General features: G+C 44.4%; 1 protein-coding gene and 1 long non-coding RNA gene across 5 annotated transcripts in view; one reads left to right on the forward strand and one right to left on the reverse strand.

Annotated features, from left to right (window-relative positions):
- LOC142258648 (uncharacterized) overlaps positions 1 to 18250 on the forward strand; it is a 297016-nt gene that overhangs the window by 222063 nt on the left and 56703 nt on the right. The gene's annotated exons all lie outside the window — the stretch shown is intronic.
- Positions 10262 to 18250, reverse strand: part of PELI2 (pellino E3 ubiquitin protein ligase family member 2) — an 82894-nt gene continuing 74905 nt past the window's right edge. For both annotated transcript variants that reach the window (XM_075331285.1, XM_075331284.1), the window contains 4 exons: positions 17438 to 17539; positions 16896 to 17090; positions 15193 to 15381; positions 10262 to 10968 (listed from right to left, as the gene is read on the reverse strand). In XM_075331285.1, coding sequence (XP_075187400.1) covers positions 10402 to 10968; positions 15193 to 15381; positions 16896 to 17090; positions 17438 to 17539 — 1053 coding nt within the window. In that variant the 3' untranslated portion in view covers positions 10262 to 10401. The remainder of the gene's footprint in view (positions 10969 to 15192; positions 15382 to 16895; positions 17091 to 17437; positions 17540 to 18250) is intronic.

Consider the following 18250-nt stretch of genomic DNA (forward strand, 5'->3'; position numbering starts at 1 on the left):
TTTCTTTCTCCTCATCACATATTGTCACTGCATTGTATTAAGCATCACCTTAACATTCTGTATATCATCTCTCCAGGCTTCATATAAGAATACTCCACGCAGACAATGAGATGGAGGCAAGAAATGATAACTAGGATTTCCGCAAATAAATGCCGAGAGATTACAGCAGGCCACAAGATGGAAAGAGCAGTCTCCAGCCACAGCAGAGTGTTTCAGCAAATTAATATTGAGAAATTGCAATAGATCACAAGCTGGCCAGTGCAGGTTTCATCTGCAGCACAGAGTGTTTCAGGGGTATGATAATCTGTGACCATACCCCCAAAATACTCCGTGCTGTGGCTGGAACCTGCACTTTTCAGCTAGTTAGCTAATGCAATATCTCGACATTCATTTCTTGAAATACTCTGCTGCTAGAAGACAATTCTCCTTCCACTGTGTAACTCAATTTTGTGGCTGGTCATAGTATTTCAGAGGTATGATAATCTATTCAGACAAAAACTACATATAACTGAATAGTTATCCTATTCAGTTATATGTAGTTTTTTTCTGAATGTGAACACAGCTCCGCCCCTTTCGGCCATGTTTTTTCCATCTCCTATATAAGAAAGTCCTTGGTTACACCTCTCCACACACAGCAGTTTTTAATTGCAATGAGATGACACACAGTTAGGGTCACAGAGCTAGGGACCCCAATATAGAGATATGCCTTGACGAGGTCTTGGGGCTCAGTTACATTGATCAATGCGATTGCTAAATATCTCCTTTTTCCTAATATTCATGGCAGGTATGCAATTCATTATTCACATGTTCAAATTAGCAAGTAGCATTTTTCATTGTATTTTTCCAATATATTTCCATATGCTTGAGGCATTATACCATTATCTAAGTTTGATGTGCAGCCTTATCCTTATATAGTATGTATTTTTTGGCTTGCACTCATAATATATATATATTAGTGCTCACTTCAGTTATCCTATTCAGTTAACGCTCCATCTATGACCTACGACAAGATCAGGTTACTGCTTTCCTGAAATACTCTGTGCTTCTGACCTCTTATAAGACTGACGTTCCTTTGCTGAATTACTCAGTGCTGCTGGGTGACCCTCTTCTTCCACTATGAAACTCAGTCTGTGACCTACCCTAAGGTCAGTACACTCCTCTCCTGAAATGCTCTGTGCTGCTGGGAGACCCCACTTTACTCTCTCCATTGTATAGAAGCAGCATATACACATATATATATATATATATATATATATATATATATATATTTAATCACATTGTATAGACCCAGCAAAATACCGCCATATAGTAATGAGATTGTGTTGTATAGATTCACAATAACTCCACCATATAGTAACTCACATTACATTATATTGTATAGACTCCACATTATAGTACCATTACCTACATCTGTCTCTGCTATGCTACATCTGACCATCTTCCTCAGATGTAGCAGAGCAGAGATGTTCAGATATAGCGAAACAGATGTTATGTCGGTCTCTGCTCTGCTACATTTGAGTGAGATGGTCAGCTGTATCTCCAAAGCAGAGACTGTTCTGATATAGCATTTCTGCTCTACATCATCTCAGCTCTGCTACATCTGCGTGAGACAGACAGATGTTGCAGATCAAAAACTCATGGAGCATCCCTGACCGTTTTTACTCTGCTACATATTACCGTCTCAATCAGATGTAGCATAGCTGAGACAGTCTGATGTTGCAAAGCCTGATGGAGTGTCTCAGATCATCTCTGTTTTGCTTAATCTGACCGTCTTACTCAGATATAGCAGAGCCGCGATGGTTAGGCTGGAATCACACTTGCAAGTAACTTGCGCAAGTCTCGCATCAGATCACCTGGCACGGCCACACACTCTCTGGACAGGAGCGTCTCAACTGCATAGAAATACATGCAGCTCACCCGCTCCTGTCAGCAGTGTGTGTAGCCGTGTCGGGTGATCTGATGCGAGACTCGCGCGAGTTACTTGCAATTGTGACTCCGGCCTTAGATGTAGCAGAGATGGTCGGAGATGCTACATCTGCCTGTTCTCTGCCCTACCAATCAAGGAGGGCAGAGCCCCTTCCCTTCTTTGCCACTCTGCCTTGTCACAATGCCCTACCACTCATCTTGCCTTGCCACTGTGTCCTATCATTCAGCTAAGCCCTGCCACTTTCTCTTGCCCCTCTGCCCTCTCAATCTCTTGTGCCGCCCTGCCACGCTGCTCTGCCCTACTAGAGTGATAGGGCAGAGTGCTTTCCCATTCTGCCCTGTTACTCTGCTCTTCCCTGCAGAGTGACACAGCACGGTGGCATTGCAAAATGACAGGGCAGGACACAAGCCTTCCCACTCTGCCCTGCCAACATGCCTTGGAAGAGTGGTGGGGCAGAATGACAGGGCAGAACGACAAGGCAGAGAGGCAGGAAAGAGCAGAGTGTCAAAGCAGGGGAAAAGCTCTGCCACTCTGCCTTGTCGTTCTGCCCTACACACTCTTTTCACAGAAATGCATCAAAATCAGCGTGGGGGCGTGTCTGACTGCAACCAATCACAGATGCCGGGGGAAGCAGTGCATATTCAATGAAGGTAATGAGCAGCCCAGGAAGTGAAGGAGTGGCTACGGGAGCAGTTACTGAGTCACGGGCGCGGCTGTAAGTATGAAGCGCTTGCTCCTACCCCTTTGCGCCGGATTCTTTCCAATGGTTGCCTGCCCTGAAATGAAAGCCCATTCATAAAGGCAGAACAAAGATCCACCCAGTCTGAAAATGGTCTCTGTTGTTAAGTGCAATCCTTTAGCAGCAGGCAGTAGCCAGAAATGACCGGCACTCTGTGCAATAATACCGTCTCGGTCACTTTATTTATAAATAATGTCGTCTATTCACCTTTTAAGCGCGTTCCTCATGCTGCAACGTTTTCACAGTTTGCCATGTACTCACATCTCGCAGCGGCGCTGTTCCAGCATTATGCCACATGAGCGCTGTGGCCTATCAACACAGAATGGTAGAGTTGGAAGGGACCTTAAGAGCCATCCGGTCCAACCCCCTGCGAGTGCAGGCTTTCCCAAATCATCCCAGCTATGTGTATAGAATCATTAACAACAGCTAATATGCGTAACCTAATAATGCTGGAACAGCGCCAGTACAGGAGGTGGAGGTTTTATTTTACACAGCATTTAAGAGGGGATAAAAAATAAATTAAAAAATTGCCTTTTTTTTATTCTTTATGGGCATGTGTCATCAGAAAATAACATTTTATAAATCAAGTTTTTTTTTGTGTTAAATTTTTTTGTGTGTTTTCCGATTTGGCATATCATTATTTAAAAAAAATAATAAATAAAATCAGAAATCTTACAATATTTCACACTGACCACTAAGCTCAATGTTTCCGTTCTGTATGAAACAGTTTTCAGCAGTCTCATTATCATCAGACAATTACAATGATAGGCAATGCTTTATATTTGGAGATGTTGCCTATGGCGACAGGTGGATCCTGTGTTAATCACAGCTCACCTCCTCCATCTCTCTTCACAATGAGCTTTGCAGTGATGAGACCATACTCTGATAAGCTCAGACGGATTCCATACAAACAAATAGGGGTTGAGTTAGTCTTTTTCTGCTAATGGCCATGTGTCCAACAGCTGTCCCCTACTTTTACAATAATGGCCTGTCTTTAGGTTAGGTCATCACTGTCTGATAAGCCGGTAGGACACCCTGCACCCCCGCGGATCTGCTGTTCTCAGTGCTGTCCGGAAATGCTCTGCCTCTGGATAGCGGCCGCAGCCGGGTACTGCACATCCATCTCCTATTGATTTGAATAGTAGGTGGATGTGTAGTACCCGGCCATGGCCACTATTAGCAGATGGAGCAGCGCTGGCAGAGAACAGTTGATCGGCGGGGGTGCAGGGTGATGGACCCCAGACGATCTGACCTTCAAAACCTATCCTAAAGATAAGCCATTAATGTAAAAGTAGTGGCCAACCCCTGTAAGTGAACAACCTTTTTATTTAAGTGCATGTATTTAAAAGGGTTTTTTTGTTTTCTTCAAATTTGGCTTCATTAAAAATGTTGCATTGAAATAAATAAATAAATAAATAAATATATTATATATATATATATATATATATATATATATATATATATATATATAAAATTTATTTAAGCCTGTGCTTCCCTGCACATTCAACTTTGTGTTTCTGAGCCCCAGTTTGTGCTCATAAATCTGCAGATAAAACTGCCCATTGGAGTATCACAGCGAGCTCACTGATGGATCTTCAGTTAACTCATTTTGTAGCCCTCAATAAATAGTGTAATGCAGACTATATAGAAGCCAACTGATGCTACATTTTTAATGTGCTCCAATTGCAAAAGTGATTTTTAGCCACCAAAAAGGTGGAAAACCCTTAATGGTTTATTGTGCAGAACTTGCAAGTTTTTGAAGACATTAAAAAAAAAATAAATTGAGGAAGTGACCTACAGATGTCATCCATGGTCCGATGGTAATAAGCACAGCCCAGACTTTATTTAGAACTGAATGGATTTCAGCGTCCTAACAGACGCAGAGGAATAATACAGGTACATTCAGCGAGGAGGTGAATGAAGAAGACAAGTCACGGGGCGGCCACATCAATCATTGCATTTGGTTGCTTTAAGCCCTTGCGCTGCAATGCGGTTTAGACAGTTGTTGTTACCCATGGGCAAAGTGCCCCCGAGGAGTACCTGAGACGTAATCTGTGATGACAAACTTATAAAATTAAATTTATTTTTTTTTTTTTTAAGATTAAAAAATAAGAATTTTTAGGATTTTTTTTTTCACCAATGGAAAGCCATAGGGTAGCTCTGACTCCAAAATAATAAGAATTGGTGTCACATTTTAGCCTTGATTACATTGAGGGGAGACCCAAGAATATCTTATGGCTGCCGTTTACTTTAAAAGGGTAGGTAAGATGACAAAAACCACTGCCACACTCAGGTGAATAGGAATGAGGGAATAGGCAGATTCTGCTATTACAGCCGAGCTGTAATACCACATGTAGCCTACAGACAATAGTGGTGCTATTTATGGAAGAAAAAAAGAAAGGCTGCATATTCTTCTATTTATACACCATTTTTTTTTTTTTTTTTTTAAAGGGAACCTGTCACCGTTTTTTCGGCCTAAGCTGCGGCCACCACCACTGGGCTCTTATATACAGTATTCTAACATGCTGTATATAAGAGCCCAGGCCGCTGTGTAGAACATAAACACTTTATAATACTCACCTAACGGTTGCTGCGGTGGATTTGGGCCATATGAGTCTCCGTTGTCTGGGGCCGGTGCCTCTTTCAGCCATCTTAGTCGTCCTTCTGAAGCTTGTGTGCATGATGCGGCTGCATCATACACACTCGCTGGTCCCGCGCATGCGCACTACAATACTTTGATCTGCCCTGCTCAGGACCTGAATCCCGGCGAGTGTGGATGACGTAGGACACGTCATGCACCGCAGCTTCAGAAGATGGAGAACAAATATGGCAGAAAGAGGAGGACGAAGACGCCCATCTGAGCCACATCCACCGCAGCGACTGCTGTGTAGAACATAAACACTTTATGATACTCACCTAAATCGGTCTGGGCTCTTATATACAGCATTCTAACATGCTGTATATAAGAGCCCACTGGTGGTGGCCACAGCTTATAGGGCAAGAAACTGGTGACAGGTTCCCTTTAAGGGAGTTATCCAGGACTATTTATATATAAATAAATAAAAAGTGCTAGCCTTCATTTCTGATTGGCTCTGCTCCAAGGGAGCCTGTGTACAGGCTCATTAAAATGTGACAAAATGAGTGACACGTGGACTAAGTGAAGTGGACAAAAGAGCTAAATCAGCAATGAAGGGGGTCCATCCATCTAGGGTCACTCGTTGAGATAATAAATGTTATATTAGTTACACAGACGTTTTGATCAAAGTAATTCCTTAAAAGGGAACCTGTCGCTTTATACATTTAAAGGGGAGGTCCACTACTAGGACAACCTCTACTCATTCCCCTTGTTCACCCACATGAAATTATGACATGCAGGACCCGTGACGAATCAGAGCTGGCTTCCTTCTCCCCACCTTCTGACGTTTGAGCAGGAAGCCAGTGCTGCACTCACATCCTGCTCAAGTGTCTGAAGGTGGGGAGACAGACGCCGGGCACTGATTGGTCACAGATCCCACGTGTCATAACAATCAGTGCCCGGCGTCTGTCTCCCCACCTTCAGACACTTGAGCAGGATGTGAGTGCAGCACTGGCTTCCTGCTCAAACGTCAGAAGGTGGGGGGAGGAGAAAGCTGCCTCTGATTAGTCGCGGGTCATGTGGGCCCTGGGAACGTGGCTTCACACATTGCTGGCACATATAGTAAACAATCCCTTTAAAAAGGGCCACCTACCGGCAGTATGTTATAGAGCAGGAGCTGCTGAGCAGATTGAGACATGTTATGCTGAATCTTTTCCTGCAAACCTTTGCCTTGACTAATAGCTCTAAATCACTGAGGACCACCCACTTGTACACAAAGCTTTTGCACTGCTTTAGTCAACCAGTAGTTTTTAGATATGTAGGTTTGTAGGAAAATAAAGCATAGTGCAAAAAGCTTTGAGTCCAGTGGGTGGTCCTCTGTGTTGACTAATAGCTCTAAATCACCAAGTCCCGCCCACTGGACTGCTAAGCATAGAGCAGCATGTTAGTAAAACACAAGTTACGCTGAATCAAAGATTTTGTACCTTGTTGTAGTGGGATGGCTTTACGCCTTTTTGATCAAATATAGTTTTTACTAAATACCCCATGTTATTTATCTGTGTGCATATTGCTTTTCTATTTACTTATGAACATTTCCTCTGCTGTAATTATTATTTTGGGCTTAGCTTTTTGTGTAATTTCCAGTGAGAACATGCACTTAAAAGAACGAGCCTGAGCACGAGTTGGTGTACATGCAAACTATAAGCGCAAGTTCACACTGGCCATCAAACCGATAAAATTAATATTTACAGCAGGGTAAATGTCCAGAAATAAAAAGCAATAGTGCTTATGGATAAATAACATGGGGTATTTAGTAAACACTTTTTTTTTTTTTTTTTTTAAAAAAAAGGCATAAAACCATCCAACTGTGACAAGGTGTACCGCAATCGGGAAGTTATCTAGATTTTAATGTTAAAACCTTACCATGTGTCAGAACAGACCTCAATGTGAATAAGGGGTACTTCTCACATAGCGAGATCGCTGCTGAGTCACGGTTTTTGTGACGCAGCAGTGACCTCATTAGCGATCTCGCTGTGTGTGACACTGAGCAGCGATCTGGCCCCTGCTGTGAAATCGCTGCTCGTTACACACAGTGCTGGTTCATTTTTTGGACGCTGCTCTCCCGCTGTGAAGCACACATCGCTGTGTTTGACAGCGAGAGAGCAACGATCTGAATGTGCAGGGAGCCGGCGTCTGGCAGCCTGCGGTAAGCTGTAACCAAGGTAAATATCGGGTAACCAAGCGAAGCCCTTTGCTTGGTTACCCAATATTTACCTTGGTTACTAGCGTCCGCCGCTCTCACGCTGTCAGTGCCGGCTCCCTGCACTCCTAGCCAGAGTACAGATCGGGTAAATAAGCAAAGCGGTTTGCTTATTAACTCGATGTGTACTCTGGCTAGGAGTGCAGGGAGCCAGCGCTAAGCGATGTGCGCTGGTAACCAAGGTAAATATCGGGTAACCAAGCGCTTGGTTACCCGATATTTACCAAGCGCAGCATTGCTTCCACGCGTCGCTGCTGGCTGGGGGCTGGTCATTGGTTGCTGGTGAGATCTGCCTGATTGACAGCTCACCAGCGACTCATGTAGCGACGCAGCAGCGATCCTGACCAGGTCAGATCGCTGGTGGGATTGCTGGAGCGTCGATAAAGTGTGATGGTACCCTAAGAGCAGAGAGCGACTGGGTCCCGACTATGGACACCCCGCCATGGGAAGCTTTATAGATGAAATGCCCAGCTCAGTACAAATAGGGTGTGACCCCCCCGCCTTTTTCCCGAGCCGGGCATTTCATCTATAATGCTTCCCATGGCGGGGTGTCCATAGTCGGGACCCAGTCGCTCTCTGCCCTTATTCACATTGAGGTCTGTTCTGACATATGGTAAGGTTAAAACCTTAGAGAGTGTAGGTACCAGCCCGGTTTGGGTACACCTTGTTGAGGTGGGATGGCTTGGATATATACCTTGTTGTCCTCCGCCCGCCCCAATGTAGATTGTAAGCTCTTATGAGCAGGGTTGTCATTTTTGCTCTAATTATTGTAGCTTCTATAACTATTTCTATAGCGCCAACAAATTCAGAGGTTCATATACAAGTAACAAAGATTATTATTATCTTAGGTTTTATATCAAATATTTAGTATAACCTTGTATTTTATTAAATTCCTGGTCTATGCTTAGGAGTCCAGTGGGCGGTTCTTTGTGTCTGATCTGCAGGCAGTATGGAGCTGACCAGATATATAGGTTTGTTCTATGCGGTTCTTTGTCATTGATCAACACAAAGACCACCCCACTGGACTCTTAAGCATAGAACAAACCTATATATCCATCTGATCAGCTCCATACTGCCTGCAGATCAGACAGTGCTCGAGGTTTTAATTGATGCGTTATCTACATGCTGTAGGTTTGGGGGTTTTTTTGGGGGGGTGGGGGATTAAGTTATGAACTAATTTTGTCAACTAGTTGGTCAGGAAATTACATCATTGCTCTGCCAATAAGGGTATGTGCGCACGTCAGCGTTCTGCCGTGCCAAATCTTCCGCAGCGTTCGTGCGTTTTAGAACGCAGCCGAAAAGCTGCGTTCTGGATGCATTGTTGAATGCAGTATTCATGTGGAATTCATGCGTTCTGGATGCTTGCTCTGCCATAGACAGAGTGGGAAAAGCACAAAAGTAGTGACATGTTGCTTTTTAGAACGCAGCGTTTTGGCAAAATATTTCAGCAGCCGAAACGCTATGTTCTAATACGCAACGTGCGGATGGAATTTGCACAATCTTCATAGATTGTGCTGGGGACGCAGGACGCACGCTTTTACGCTGCAGTGTAATATGCAGCGTAAAAGCACGCACAACACAGACGTGCGCACACAGCCTTAGTCGATAGGAGGCATTTACAAAAACCTTGGTTCAGGGAAAATCCTGGTGACAGGTTCCTTTTATGAGCTGCGGCCACCAGTGGGCTCTTTATCCTGGAATGCCGTATATCTGTCTATAAGAGCCCAGGCCACTCTATAATAAAGGTGTTTTTTACGTTATACACTCAACAAGGGGGCAGTCGGGTCCAATGGCGGTCACTGCTCTCAGTTCGGCGCCTCCTCTCTTCTTGTGACCATCATCCTCCTGCCCAGCCCCGTGTGTATGACACGTCCGGAGTCATTCACAGAGAGGTCTCCATTGCGTTCCTGCGCAGGCGCACTTTGATCTCCCCGGTTAAGGCCAGAGCAGAGTACTGTAATGTGCAGAAGCGAGGAAACGTCAAAGCCCGCCCGCCTGCGCACAACAGGACTGTGCTCTGACCTCAGCCATAGAGATCAAAGTGCGCATGCGCAGGAGCACAATTTAGGCTGTGTGAATAATGCAGGACATGTCACGTACACAGCGCTGGGCAGGAGGATGGAGATCGAACAAAGTGGAAAAGAAGCCAGACCGAGAGCAGCAACACCCATCAATCCGGACCGCCCCCTAAGTGAGAATTATAAAGGTGGGCTCTTATATACAATATTCTAGAACACTATACAGGGTGGTCCAAAGTAATAGGGTTATCAAACATGGTGTAAAGTGAAACTGACTCATTTGCCCTTAGCAACCAATCAGATTCCACCTTTCATTTTCCAAAGAGTCTGTGAGGAATGAAAAGTGGAAGCTGATTGGTTGCTAAGGGCAACGGAGTCAGTTTCACTTTCCACCATGTTTGATAACCCTATTACACATACTGTCCACCTACTTTTGGACCACCCTGTATATAAGAGACCACTGATGGTGGCCACAGCTTATAAGGGACAAATCTGATGACAGGTTCCCTTTAAACCAGCAGGGTGGCAGGCTTTACCATAGGCATCATAGGGGAAAAATTATAATTTACCACCGCATATTATACATAAATAAAATATGCAAAACAGAGTTTGTATTAAAACTGAAAAAAAGAAAAAAAAAAATGAAAAAAAAAATCTCTGAAGAATGTATATCTCCATGATGAAGTTACTGGTGTCTTTGCCAAGGTGGTGGCATCTGAGGAATTTGAGGACACAATCGTCAGTTATTTGAGCCCCTTTAATAAAATTATAAAAAAGGAAGATTCTAGAATTAGTGGTGAAAATTTCACAGTATTTTTCTTTTTGTTTTTTATTTTTTTTTTATTTTTATTAACAAAATGTTATCTTTTGTTATAAATAGTATCAGTCAATCGGGCCCTGGAAAATAAGTTTAACGCATTTTTCTTCGCCAGTCAGTTGTGTTGCGCAGAAAGGACAGGCGGCGTGAAAGGCGTGGGTACCGTGAGGAAGAGGGATCTGAGACCAGTATTTGGCAGATTTTTCTGAGCAGACATGTCCACAAGGGCTAAAAGCGTGTGTCGGAGGGCCAGCGTCTACATAAAATCCAGCTTCACACCCAAGCCAGAGAGGCACGTATGGACCAACAGTTCTGCACATGGGGCACTCCCGCTCATTGGCCTCAGTGTCGCTCCGATGACCCCAGTTGTGATATCCGTGCACATGGCCACAGGTAAGGTAAGCCCAAGGCTGTTTTTCCTCCACTACATCCTTGCGGTTAATACTTGGAAAAGCTAGAGTGTTTAATCCAACCGGACACTGAGGCCGGGCGGCGTTAATCTCCTGTCTCAAGGCTTCGATGTGTTTTTGGGTTGGCGTATGATACAAGCCATCTGCCGTTCTCCAGAGGAGGGTAGCTCCACACAAGTCAATAAGGGATCCGTCCTGGAGGATGTTGGTCTCGTTTTCCACCTAGTGGAGAGAAAAACAAAAATAAATAAAAAGGATGTGGACTCTTAAAAAAGGGGCAACTACAATATGACAGTTTAAGGGTTTTCCGGGAGTTTAAAGGAGGGGTGGTCCGCGAAATAACTAGAATGGCTCAGACTGCTTAAAAATAATAAAAAGTAGTCCTTTCATTTGATTGATCCCAATTCCCACTGTTCTCTGCTTCCAGGTCCTTTTCAACACTCTAGAAACCCCCCCAGTAGGTCCACAAGATCTGGAAGCAAAGACCCGGTACACGAACTGTGGCGATCACATATAAGGGGGTCAACCCATTCTCATTCCCCAGGTCTGGCCCCATTAAAATTAAAAAGCTCACACTCAGTGGTGTCGGCGCTTGCGTTCCCGGGGTATGAGTAATCAACAGGCAGTAAGCGGCCAGTGCAGCTCTTATGGCCTATTAATAACCATATTTTTCGTTTTATAAGATAAGACGCGCCCCAAATTTAGAAGAGGAAAATAGGAAAAAATAAATTTTTAATGTTAAAATTAGGGTCCGTCTTACAGTCCCTGACAGACATTCTGTCGCTTATCCATGTTATGTACATAAAAGCTTATAACCTGACTTTAAATTCATCCATTGGTTTTATAAATTACTCTTTTGAAAGCTGAAACCCTCCCAAATTTGGTTTAGGTTATAAAAATAAAGTTGCTGCAAAGCTGAAATATTGATAATTTAATGAACACAGAAAGGTCAGATTTTGGCAAGACAAAAGTTTTGTCGCCCACAGAAAGTAATGTGAAATTCAAACAAATAATTAACTTGTAATACAAAGATATGTTGCATAACATTGATGAATGAAGTTGTGGCGCTATTAGAGCCATATTTAATATTTTGTGTGACTTCCATGAGCTTGAAGGACTGCATCCATGTGGTTCAACAATGATTCATACAATTTATTAATAAAGTCATCAGGAATAGCATAGAATGCAGTCTTCCATGCCTCACAGAGTTCATCTAGATTCTTTGGTTTTGTCTTCCAAGCTTCCTCTTTCATCCTAGCTCAATGATGTTCATGTTTGGTGACTGGGCTGGCCAGTCCTTGAGCACCTTGATCTTCTTTGCCAGGAGGAACTTTGTTGTAGAGATGGATGTATGAGATGGAGCACCATCCTGCTGCAGAATTTGACCCCTTTTAAGATTGGGAATGTAAGAGGTAGCTAATACGTCTTGATATTTTAGGCTATTGATATTGCCTTCCATCTTGCAAATGTTTTGCACACCCCCATACTGAATGTAACCCCAGACCATGATCTTTCCACCACCAAACTTAACAGTTTTCTTGATCTATACAGACTCCAGTAGGTCTCCTGCAGTATTTGCGGCGGATGTGGTGTAATTCAACTGAAGATTCATCAGAGAAATCCACCTTCTGCCACTTTTCCAGCGTCCATCTCTTTAGCAGGCTGTGGGACTTAGCAAATGCCACACTTTTTTTAATTGCCTTTTGTTTAGTGATGGCTTCTGGGCACGGATTCGACCATGGAGGCCATTTTGAGACAAAATCCTACAAACTGTTCTAGTTGACACAAGGACCTGAGGTGACTAGGCCTTTTGGAGCTCTGCTGCAGTGGAAGAGGGGCTGGCTTTGGATTTTCTAACCAACAAACGTTCCTCCTGAGCAGTTGTCTTGCGGGGTCTGCCGGACCTGGGCTTGTCAAAACCATCTCCAGTCTCTTCAAATTTTATTTTTTTTTTTTTTTAAATTCTTTGTACTTGATGCTGAGACGCATTAAAGGTTCCAGCCACCTCTGCAGTGGATCTGGTCTTCAGCCTCTTGATAATCAAGGCTTTGGTCGCAGGGTGGATTTTTGGCATGTCAGAGGTCAAGTTGCAGTTCAACTGAAGGTCTGGGGTGTTGGGTTTCTTTTTATACACACCCAGTAATTACCCGATCATTTAGGGAGCACAGGTGAGGATGTAAACTAGGATTGGGTGCATTATATGATAAGGCGACAAAAGTTTTGTGTTGCCAAAATCTGACCTTTCTGTGTTCATTAAATGATCAATATTTCAGCTTTGAAGCAACTTTAATTTCATAACCTAAACCAAATTTGGGAGGGTTTCAGCTTTCAAAAGAGTAATTTATGAAACCAATGGATGAATTTAAAGTCAGGTTATAAGCTTTTATTTACATAACATGGATAAACGACAGAACGTCTGTCAGAAACTGTATAGCCCAATCCTTACCAGGGGGAGCGGCTCAGAAAGGTCACAGGAGGCAGGGTCGGTGATGCTACAGGCTCAGAGGAGAGGTGTCGCGTCTCAGGAGGGTCAGTGGACAGAGGGTTGGTGATACTGCGGCCTTGGAGGTATCGGGGCGCCGGGCACTATTGATCTGCTGGTGTGCTCTCGGGGTGTCATTGCACTGGAGCGACTCAGGAGGGTCACAGGATGGGGTGTCGCTGCGGTGGCAGGCGCCTGATCTGACTGCAGGCTCCATTGAATCGCCTGCAGTTGATGCAATGGATATCAAGAAAATGGTGGCGGTGGCTGCGCAGAAAGGTATCTGCGGCCATTTTCTTGAAGTCCATTGTGTCAATCTGTGCACGCACCGCCTTCCAGCCACTTCCTTGAAGTTCATCATGTCAACCGCGAGAGATTCAATAGAGCCCGCAGTCAAATCAGATGCCCTCCACCACCACGACACTGCAGTGAAACCCTCAGTATCGCTGACCCTGCCTCCTATGACCCCCGCTCCACCACCGCCTCTCCAATAAGCCACATCCACATTGTAAGACGCATTCCCATTTTACCCCCAGTTTTAGTGGAAAAAAAAGTGCATCTTATAAGTACCATATTTTGCGGATTGTATGTCCAAAGGTGGCAAGACAGAAGCCGACGGTGATTGGGTGACATCATGCCAGCTCCGGCACCACTGGAACGGTGCAGCACAAGAGGAGATAATATATATATATATAAAAAAAAAAAAAGCTTAACAAAGCCAAACATGGGGAATGAGAGAGCTTTTCTAGTAGTGGATAATCCCGTTAAGTCATTCAGTTTGGAGGTGGGTAGACTGGAGTGAGAAAAGCTTACTCAATCCATTGGCCCCTCACAACGCAATTGTGGCAGGTTCAACAAGCCTCCCAAGAAAGAGGGGAGGTAAGGGGGCAGCCATAAAGAAGAGAATGCCACAATTGTATTTATTTTCCAGTCAGTCACTTTGCCTCCCCCCAAAACAAAAAACATAACACCAAAACCAGTTAAAAAAATAAGTAATACATATTTTGAAAAATTAAAAAAAAAAAAAAGCCAAACACTTCTCTGGGCAGCTTCATAAACAGGAATAAAAAGTGCCCCGTTCTGCTAAATGGTGAGGGACCAACACCGATCAGTAAGTTACCACATACTCGATGGGGGGTTATTTGGTGAAAACAACGTAAGGAAATGTTGTATGTCCATCAGTGCATTAAATTATAGAATCATGGTGCCAGGTTGGCAGGGGCACAGGAGGGCAGCAGCGGTGGGTGATTTTACAGGAAAATTATACAAGTCCTTAAAGGGAACCTGTCAGGTCCCATATGCGTTTTGACCTACAAGCAGGGTGATGTGTGGCCTAGTAACCCCTTCTCACCCATCCCTGTGTTGTAATACTGTGTAAAATATATATTTTTCTTTTATAAAATTGCTAACTTAGTTTGCCTTCTTTCCATAGTATCACGCCCCTATGGGCATGATACCATGGATTTACATGAGCGACGACGTCGCAGTCAGCTCCTGGAATCCCGCACTTGCCATTCACGCAGCCTTCTTAGCCAAATGTACGCTGGTGGCTTCACAAGCGCATGATCTGAAGACTCCTGCACTTCCGACCATGCGCAGAGCGCGTCTAAAGCCGACAAGCCAACACCCGGCTAAGAAGGCGAAGCGCACACGCTTCCCAGGAGCTGGCGATGTCGCTGCTCATGTAAGTCCATGGTGGTATGCCCATAGGTGCATGATATCATGGAAAGAAGGCAAACTAGACGGGGCGAATAGACGCCCTGGGGACTAGTCCCTCTGATCATTTACATAGGGAACAAATGTTAGAAAACTTTTTTTTATACAAATTCATTTTCCTCAATATTAGTACACAGGGGTGGGTAGGAAGGGGTTTCTAGGCCACACATCACCCTGCGTCTAGATTAGACCGCATATGGGACCTGACAGGTTCCTTTTAAATATAGAAATAATTTAACAATCTTTACCAGTTTCCCTCTCTGCTGGGCCGATCTGGTTTCTCGGAGAGTGTAGACGTCCCCACAGACAGAGATTTCCCGCCACACGCCGGGTCTGGACTCATCAGTGAAGCCGCCTTTCGGATGCATAACGAGAACACCATTGGTGGTTAATCCGTCCATGTGACCATCCGGATTCTTCCACTTCGCTGCTTTTTCCTAATGGAGGAAGAAAAACGGTGGTTATTCTTAGTGAATATAAATCACATGTCGTGAGTTGTTAGAGCCGATAAGGTGGCACCATCTACAGCGCTCCAGCCAACGTGCTGCCTGGCGTGGGCATCGTTCCACCATAGCAGCAACGACCATCTGTTTGCATGATGAAAAATGCAAATTTATGACCAATGATTCATGATGATGGGATTGGTAATGGAAGTATTTTCCATAATCAATATAAATTAGGTACTCGCAGTGGAAGGGTACATTCAGTGAGGCCGTGTACACAATCATAGTGCTGGACTTTGGTAGTACAATGTGGTGGATTGTCCATACAGTGGGATCTTACTATCAATAACCTACTGAGCGGTTTCATGTGGCAGATTATTATATTGGGATCCCAAATATTGTACAGCCAGAGTCGGAAAGGAATGTTGCTCTTTTCAGCAATCTCTCTGTGAGCTCAAGAAGCAAAAATCACTTTAACAACTGACTAAAACGGGAACCTTAAAATCCAAAAATTCTTATATGTTGTCAACGTAGGAAAGAACATCACCAGATGTGACAATATCAACGTGGCCTGCAGTGGGTCACACAAGGCGTATCACTAAATACATTCATGACGCATCAATAGAGAAAAATGTCACCACCTGTCCACAGGATACGTAATATAGATCAGAGGTGGCTTCACCACTAGGATCCACACTGGGGCACGTATTGATGTTGGAATGCATTGGCCAGGCACAAAATGCGGTGGTCAGGCACGGAATGTGGTGGCACGTATTGCGGCGGTCAGGCACGGAATGTGGTGGCACGTATTGCGGCGGCCAGGCACGGAATGTGGTGGCACGTATTGCGGCGGTCAGGCACGGAATGTGGTGGCACGTATTGCGGCGGCCAGGCACGGAATGTGGTGGCACGTATTGCGGCGGCCAGGCACGGAATGTGGTGGCACGGAATGCGGCGGCCAGGCACGGAATGTGGTGGCACGGAATGCGGCGGCCAGGCACGGAATGTGGTGGTACGGAATGCAGCGGCCAGGCACATAAGGTGGTGGCATGTAATGTGGTGGCCAGGCATGGAATATGGTGGCACGGAATGCAGCGGCCAGGCACGTAAGGTGGTGGCATGTAATATGGTGGCACAGAATGTGGCGGCCAGGCATGGAATGTGGTGGCATGGATGGTGGCATGGAATGCAGCGGCCAGGCATGAAATGCTTGACCACCACACCAATCTGGTAGCACCATAGAGAATAAACAGAGCGGTAGCTAGAGCATGAGCACTGAGGCTCCATTCTAATGGGGATTGGTACTGATCCTAGGAGAGACCACCTCTGATCTATACGTGATCATCACTTATTCTGTGGATAACCCCTTTTTACTGAACAATCCCTTTAATGCATTTCCATGGACTCCAATGGAGGAAAGTCTTGGGATTCTTCCTTGTAGCTGGAGTCACATCCTGTGGGGTTAATAATCATTGTGGAGCCCCTTATTGCCTCCATATAATACTCACACCAAGAAAAATATTTTTAGAGGAGTCAAATCCTGCTGCAAAGATCCTTGCGGTGTACGGTGGATTGCGGTCGCAGACGATCCGGCATGCAAACCTGGAGATGGTGCTTTGTGTTATCTGAGCCTCGTCGTTCTGGTTACCAGATATCGTGTCCGTAACAACAAAGTCAATTGGGCTTTCTGTGGATCTTCCAATCTACAAAACCAAGAAGACTATATGAAGCAATCAGTGAGGTCGCCATCTACAAGAAAATACCATGGAGTGATCCAGGCCACAAATATAATCATCACAAGTGGAATATTCTGCAGCGATTAATAGTATAAGACTATCGTACGGAGACCCCCTCTATTAGCTGGAGCAGAGCCACTAATTGTTCTTAGAATCAGTGGTTGGACCACCTATAAGTTATCGCCTATCAAATGTTTTAATTACGGGAATATCCCTTTAAGAATTTCCAGAAATTGCTTTTCCCCCCAAATAAAAGTCAAATTTTACACTGGACTGATAAGTTAAAAAAAAAAAAAAAAATAGTATTTAGGCACCTGAAACATGTCCGTGTCCTTGTCATGAGTGTACTCCACCACCACGGTCTGGTTTCTGGACAGCGTGTAGGAGATGCTGTGTTGACCTCTACTGCTGATTGCCTGCCAGGAGGAAAAAAGGAAGAAAAAAGAAGGTTATTGATCGGACACTTAATGAGGCTCGTACTCCGGAAATGTCATCATTCACACAGCTAACATCACACTGCTATTCTACCAGAGGAAGACAAATATATGGTCAGAATAGGACTGACTCTGTAATGCAGGTCCTAGCGGTGGAGGTCTAAGTAAGTGGGACTGGGTGCAATACCAGCCACCGCCCACAGGCCAGAGGGGTGCTGCTTCTGGGAAAAAATGAGCAGATCCTTTTCTGATCTCAGTTTATTAAGAAACTGAGAAAGAAAAATTCAGCTCCCCCGTATATGTATCCGCTCAGTTCAGATGGGATGCAGGATGTCCACCGGACAGGCAGATCCATAGGGGCAATAGCAAGGAGACAGGACGGGACTCAGCACCAATTCCAGGATAGGAAAAATATAAATCCAACGAAAAATATATAAAAAAAGTGTAGAAACTTTATTCAACGATTAAAAATCCAAGAAAAACATCATTGGTTCCATGAAAACATCATGGCTTGATGCGTTTCGGACAGTTGGAATGTAGATAGAGCATGTATAGTATAGATATACGGTAGATAGTTTTGTATTTTGGTAGAGGAGAAGTGTTGATGATGGATGGAGAACGCACAATGCTAGCGGACTACTCCTCCAGTGCGATAATTTCCTCTGTGACAAAGAATTCAATGGTCTCCTCTTT

The sequence above is a fragment of the Anomaloglossus baeobatrachus genome, chromosome 12, assembly GCF_048569485.1.
Source record: "Anomaloglossus baeobatrachus isolate aAnoBae1 chromosome 12, aAnoBae1.hap1, whole genome shotgun sequence".
Lineage (NCBI taxonomy): Eukaryota > Metazoa > Chordata > Amphibia > Anura > Aromobatidae > Anomaloglossus > Anomaloglossus baeobatrachus.